This window comes from Macrobrachium nipponense, chromosome 14 (assembly GCF_015104395.2).
Source record: "Macrobrachium nipponense isolate FS-2020 chromosome 14, ASM1510439v2, whole genome shotgun sequence".
In the NCBI taxonomy this organism is placed as follows: Eukaryota; Metazoa; Arthropoda; class Malacostraca; order Decapoda; family Palaemonidae; genus Macrobrachium; species Macrobrachium nipponense.
Window position 1 is genome coordinate 98,303,490 of NC_087207.1, and position 7,500 is coordinate 98,310,989.

Sequence of the window (7,500 nt, forward strand, 5' to 3'; positions counted from 1 at the left end):
CCCACTCATCACAATAAATTTTCTCATTTGGAAAACGAAAATTTCTGATTCCATTTCCTTTTGTCTTCCTCTTGCTATTTGAGCAACCATACACAGAACATGAATTTGGCATTGTTAATAAAGCACTTTCCCATCACTGCCCTACTGCCCTGAACGTATACTTAAAACGGTCAGGTGGGAATGTTGTGTCGGCGTGGGGTGAATTGTGGCCCACTCTGGAAGGTGAGTCACCGATAATCTCTTCACCGTCTGACCTCAACTGTATTGGCCTTGGTCTGTTGCTGCTGTATCGTAAGCTGTAATCTCTTCGGTGGAGTGTGAACTTTGTAGGTTAACCTAAGGATTCCTTGTTTAGCCTAATTTTCAGAATTGTTTAGGAGTCACGTATTTAAGTAATGTCGTGTTTTACTGTTCACTTGTGATGATTATTATTTTCATATTTTGAAGAATGATTCAAGTGCTGGTGGTTAACTTTGTATTGAAGTTTAATTTTGATGCTTGTTTTATTTTAATGCTGACTAATTTTGGGTATCTTAATAATTTGGAGAAATGCTGCTGGTTCATTCTGAATGTATTTAATTTTGTGCCTGATTATTTATTTAAATAACTTTGCATATAAAGATGTAAATGTTCTGTTAGTTAACTTTGTATTAATGTTAGTTTTGGTACAGTTAATATTAATTTTGGTAAAATTGAATATTGGATTTATGGACACTTATGCTGCTTCTAAGTCATTTTATATATTCACTTTTGGATTATCTGACTTCAATGGTATTGACTGATGTACTAAGTCACTTGTATAAAGTTGTAAATACTAAGTAACTGTAATAAATTAGTGTAAGGTACTTTTTTTTGTTTGTTTGTTTAGTTCCATCTTCCGTTGTTGGTCTCAATCACTACCAGTTTTTTTTTTTCAAGTCCCGATTTGGTTTTAGAATTTAAAGAACCTGATGTGTGTGTATGCGTGTATATATAGATATAAGTAGAGGAAAAAAGACCCCCATATCAAGACTCCACTAAGCCCCGCCCCCGCCCCCCCCCGCCCCGCCCCCCAAGGGGCGTGGCTACCCCCCCCCTCCCCCCCTCCTGATAAGCTCATGTACGTACGTGAGGCCTAAAAATGGGCGGGGCAACCCCCCAAACCACCAAAAGGGGCGTGGCCACCCTGACCCCATATAGACTCCACTAGTCTGGGGGCGTGGCCACCCTGACCCCATATAGACTCCACTATTCTGGGGGGCGTGGCCACCCCTGACCCCGTATAGACTCCACTATTCTGGGGGGCGTGGCCACCCCTGACCCCGTATAGACTCCACTATTCTGGGGGGCGTGGCCACCCCCTGCTGGGGGCCACCCCTGACCCCATATAGGCTCCACTATTCTGGGGGGCGTGGCCACCCCTGACCCCATATAGACTCCACCATTCTGGGGGGGCGTGGCCACCCCTGACCCCAAATTGACTCCATTTGTATTGTAAGCTCATGTACGTACATGAGCCCATAATTGACTCCATTTGTCTTACTAGCTCATGTACGTACAGTTGGACACAGGTTTCCCTGGTACACCTTCTTGAGGGACTTCGAAAAATTATATGGTAACAGCGTTTACTGAGGGGGATGGGGGGAGGACTCTTCCTCTCTTAGCAAGAGTTCCACCAATAAGCTCTGGAATTCTTTCAGTGGGAGGAGTCATTAGGTATGGTTGAAGAAAGACACACACACACACACACGGAGTAAAAGAAAAAAAAAAAAAAAGAAATCTGAGCAGGTTATATCGCTGTAACTAAGATTACTGTCTCACTTTTAATATAAGTTTGTTTATTAAGATTCCATTTAACTTTCGTCTAAGACGTTATCTTACCACCGTGTCTGTTATTATATATCGGTCATATTCATTATGCAATACTTAAATTTGATAAAAATTTTAGTTATGTTGGTATTGGAGAGAATCACGAACATCATAACAAGATATTTTAACCTTATCACGTAAGCGAAGTTTATAGTATCGGTTGCAGTGCGTTTCCTACCAATAATATAATATGAAGCTATAAAGAGAAGTGCAGCAGCACATCATTGAACATACCCAAAATATCAGTGAACGTGTTGAAAGTGTCCGACACCTTAGCTCTCTCTCTCTCTCTCTCTCTCTCTCTCTCTCTCTCTCTCTCTCTCATATTAGCTAATTTAAAGTGACATGTCATCTAGAAATACCACTGCGCTAAGTATGCAGTTTTGATGTCATTAACACCCTCCAATCTTGACTAAACTAATATATGCATATATATTTTTTCGGGGGGCGAGGGGAGTGGTGACGGGGATTGAGTTCTTGTTGTTAAGTCGTCTTACAGGTTTTGGAATTCTAAAATGTAATTCAAACTGACGAGCTTCTTGCTTTTGCTGTACCGATGTCCTCATTCTGGCTTTACTACAACTGAAATGGGTGGGGGACTAGGGGTAAGGTGGGCCTGTTGCGACCCCGATGAGTGGACGAAGTACTAGATATGCTCGTGGATAGAGTCTATGGCTAACGAAAAGCTCCACTTGAAATATTTTCTTGTTTATCTTTAATGACTGCGTGTGTTTAGTATTTATCCCAATATTATTATAGTACTGTAGATTTTCTGAATGCAACAACATTTACAAGAAGAAGAATTGGGCTAAACTCACTCTCCCTTGTAAATACATATAGAATGAAAAGGAGAGAGAGAGAGAGAGAGAGAGAGAGAGAGAGAGAGAGAGAGAGAGACTAGACGTTACTGAAGAATCAAAATGAAACGTGTAATGGAAAGTGAAGAAGGACTCCCGATCTTGGTGCAAACTTTTAACCATTTCCATATGGTAAACTTAATTCGTTTGCCAATGATAAACAATTGTTGATATTCAGAAGTTTCATGTCTTCATGGTTGGGTTTGTATTCCCTCTTGAATATACTGTAGAGGTTATTCCCTACACGCGTTTCATTACAATAATTATTACATGATATGGATAAACATATCTACTTGGCTTATATTTTCTAATATATTAATTGTGATAAATGTTTTAATGTCATACGGACAGAAATTCCTTTCGCTCTAATCATTCGTGTGAGGATAAGAGACAGACGTCTCTATTGTTAAACAGCCCCTTCAGTCATTTACTTGTCCATTGTGGAGAAATGTAGTTTGATGATGTTGTCCTAGGGTTCTCTTTTTAGATAATTTTTACATAATTTTTAAAGAAAAAATCAGGATAGCGAAATTCCCTTTAGATTTTGAACTCCTTTAGAATATCAAATTCACCTTTCTAATAAATAAATTATAATAATCATGACCATGAGGTAATCCAAATATACACACTCAATTTTTACATTTATTTTTAATATTAGTGAGAAGTCCAGCCACCTTCCTTCTAGATCACCTCTTGCAATCTGTTAGGCATAGAAGATTCATGGTTTCTGACGATCTGTGGTCGGTTGTGGAAGAGCTTCCATTGTGTTCCCAGTGGTCCATAAGTTGATCTGGTCTCCTCTCCCTCTCAGGCTCCCAACATTTTACCAAATTAGCCTAAATATTCTCAGTGAGGTTCATGTCTGTATCCTTACTTGGCCAGCCAAGCAACTGCAGATCCTCTCGACCTTGAAACCATTCCTGACTATTCTGGCCGTATGGATGGGGCAGCGGTCGTGAATGAAAAAGACAGGAGCAGGTGAGGAGGAATAATTCCGCTGTTGAAGTGAAAGAAGTTAGAAATCCTGAAGAATTTCAATGCATTTTTCACCAGTGAACCTCCACTTAATCCTGGTGATATCCATAAATGTAAAGAAGATCCAAGGCCCACACGTTTACTGTGACATGCCCATTCCTGGTCACCTCGTAAATGTTTCTTCTGTAGTATCTGAAGGGAAAAAATCTAATTTTTAACAATTTACGCTTTGCTTTTCGTAATAAGGAAAATAATGTTATATCGTTTTTGGAAATGAAATGGTAAGCAACAACCCTTGCATTAAGTTAATGTTTATTCATCTGCAAGGATTAATACTTATAATAGCATTAACTTTGATCTGCAACAGTCCGTTATGATATGATATTCTTTAATTCAGTAAACAGGCTGTACTCTATATTATAAGTTTGTCGACGTGATTATTCATAACATTAATAATGCATTTGCTCAATGCCTGAAAGCTGGCCATAATAGAACTAATGGGGGGTTTTCAATGAGGAATTTTTAATTTCACACTTCTCGTGGTAATATAATTCAATTAGCGGAAAATACATGGTTATTGACAAAATTATCATCTTTTGATTATAATATTACCCTTGTTTATAACTATTATAGTCTGTTATTAATGATTATAGAAACTCACCTTATATTACTCGGTCTTCAGTTATGTATTCTGCCGTGACTTCTGCTAGTAAAAGACCTTTCGTCACTGCATTCGACTCGAGACCAAAATTCCATATCCTCCCCCACAAACTGTTGAACAAAGGAAAGCCTATCAGCACGATGCCGTTCGGCGAGAAATTCCTTCTTGGGATGAATTCTATGAGGTATTCCTGCCTCATGCAGACGTCTTCGCACCGTCATACCAGACGTTCACAAATAGCAAAAGTATTGGTAAAAGGATCTTCTTATGCTGCTCGTCGAATGTCGTCGTTATCCTAACGGGTGGTCATTCGTGGTGGAGGTCTTCGAACTGAAATAGGTAATTAACATGCAGATACCTAGATAATCAAGATTAATTATAGCCTGTTTTTTTATTTATTATGGGAACGCTATTTGGTATTCTGGGAAGTAAAGAGAAAGAATCACTATTAGAGTTCAACAGGACCAAAGCAACTGTACTTTAGGTTTCATAATTTCACGGGTTTATAAGGTTTATAGTTTAAAAAATTAATAAATAAATGAAATAAATAAATGCTATCCAAAGTCGGTCAATTTCCCAGTCTAAGCGTGCCTCCTTTTCCATTTATTTACTGTTGTAGGGGAGACGTCAAGACGCTGTGCAACAGCACGTATTGGAAGCCCACTTTTTCGTAGAGCGACGATCTGTGCCCGGAGAGCCATATGTTGCTGCTCATTTGGAGACTATAACGAATACTACTAGCAGAGGACAGATAACTATCAAAATTTATACAAACCTCAGTCTAGCCATGATTGGGTGACAAACTTGTTAGCGTGTAATAGGGGTGCTGTAGCAGTGATATCATTATCACCGAACAAAGTGATATATTAAATCACAGGATTACTTGGACTAATTGATTGATTGGCTGTTACTGGCATTGCAACATCTCAGGTCATTACTGTCATTGATAAAGTTTTAAAATTCTATATGTATTCATAATGATAAATTGTTAATTGTCTGTTTGAAACACTGTTTATTAAAGGTGGTGCTGTTCCTCTCTTAACGTGAATTCCACTAATCAGCTTTCGAGCTGCTTTAGTTTATAAGAGGTTGGAGGAGGCAAACTTGTAATAAGTATTAATCCTCATAGATGAATAAACATTATCTTAATGCAGGGGTTGTTACTTAGCATTACATTTCCCCAAACGATATATCATTATTTTCCCTGTTACGAAAAGCATCGCGTAAATTGTAAAAAATTCAGATTGTTTTCCTTCAGATACTATCGAGGAAACATTTACGAAGTGGCCAGGAGTGGCTTGTAACCGTAAACGTGTGGGCCTGGATTTCCTTACATGGTATATGTGATGTCACCAAGACTGAAGGGTTTCACCAGTGAAAAATACGTTAAAATTATTCAGGCTTTCTTCCTCCCTTCACTTCACCAGTGGAATTATCCCTTTCCACCTAGTCCTGTCTTTTCATTCATGACGGCTGCCCCAGCCATACGGCCAGAATAGTCCAGGAATGGTTTCAAGGTCGAGAGGATTTGAATTGGTTGACTGGCCAAATAAGGGTGCAGAACCCAATAGATTCCGAGAAAGATAAAGTCGATTTATTAAAGATTGAACAATTCACAGGTGCCCCGAGAGAAGCCGAAGTGCAGTGGAAAAATCACTGAATTTCTAATCAGTTTTCTCCCATGTATACATAAAAAAATGTTTATTTTTGTTCCCATTATTTTTATGCTCATCCATTTCGTATGAAGTAACTACTGTCGCATATCTTATGTAATATAAGCTGGTTAGGGGTAATTACGTTTGCTTTATGTCTATTACAATTAGACTCATAATTACCTGACCTGTTATCGAATTACAATTACAACTTCAATAATACTGAAATACAAAACTCAAATATTGGGAAAAAAATTCACAAAACTTTTTGCACAAAAAAAGGAAATAAATGGAATAAAAATTTTTTAGAATTGGTAGCTGGCTTGTTAAGATTCTCCTTTAATAATATAATAAATAAATTGGGTAGCGACTCAAGACATCTTTCTATTACAATTGGTTAAGATGAGTTCTCGAAAAGTAAGAGGGCTGCTCTACGATAACAATTTCAAATAAAGTACTTTATTATTTGAATGTTTCAGTTACAATTACAATTACCATTAAGTATAAATTAAAAAAACAACCGCAATTACAGTTAACTTCAAAACGTGTAATTAAAAACATTTCAGATAAATGACAATTACTCCAAGCCTGAATAAAAGGTAATGTTATTTGTAATTGGTAAAGCTCTCTTACTGTGGGTTTCACAGACAGTGCAGTCACGTTTTTGGTCAATAACCCTGTAATGAAGACTGGTATCAGTACGAGATTTTGCTATAATTTTTCGCTATAATCAAGGCTTTAACTCTAATGAATGTCCGGTAAAAATGCTCAATTTTTATTTGTAACACATAGAGCAACTGTAACCAGTTACCTATTCAAACCAATCTGTAGGCAATTGGCGGCTCTCTCTTTGCTAAAATAAAAAAAGTTGAAAAGTTGAGTGACAAACGGATTTCTGCTACCATGCCGACAGTTATGTTCCTAGGCGGCCATCTCTTCTTCACCTTCGTAATACAAGCATATGTCTGATGCCCTGAGTGTAAATAAATAATAGTAAAAAACTAAAAAAAAAATGCTGTATTACTGGTTATTATTATTAATAATTAATTAATATTGTTCCCTTGTTTTCAACGTAGACCAAAAGTAATATATCCATGCCTAAGGTAAGGTAGTACAGTACGGAATTTGCACATTTTTTCCGTACCTGAACTACCGTACCGTACTTTGGTAAAATTGTCATTGCGTAATTCCGTAACGTACTCATAGGCAGGTAACAACATAGTGAATCGTTAGATATAAACAACATTGTAAATTATTATTATTAGATTAGATAGATGGATAGATAAAAAAAATCGTACAAAATATACTTAAACTGAAGTAACATTCAGAGAGAGAGAGAGAGAGAGAGAGAGAGAGAGAGAGAGAGAGAGAGAGAGAGAATGGATGGGGAGGAGAGGTGAGGGAAGGAAGAGGAAGGGGGTGGAAGTGGAGGTGGAGGGAGAGGGTAGGTGAAGTTTTTTTTGTACTGTTGTGTTCATATCCATTTCTGGCTAATCGAGCCTTTTGC

General features: G+C 37.8%; 1 protein-coding gene across 1 annotated transcript in view; it reads left to right on the forward strand.

The window, feature by feature from the left end:
• Positions 1–6,896: 6,896 nt before the first annotated feature.
• The window catches only part of LOC135226313 (proline-rich proteoglycan 2-like), a 4,565-nt gene continuing 3,961 nt past the window's right edge, over positions 6,897–7,500 (forward strand). Inside the window, exon 1 of the mRNA XM_064265753.1 lies at positions 6,897–6,941. Within this exon, the coding sequence (XP_064121823.1) occupies positions 6,897–6,941 (45 nt within the window). The remainder of the gene's footprint in view (positions 6,942–7,500) is intronic.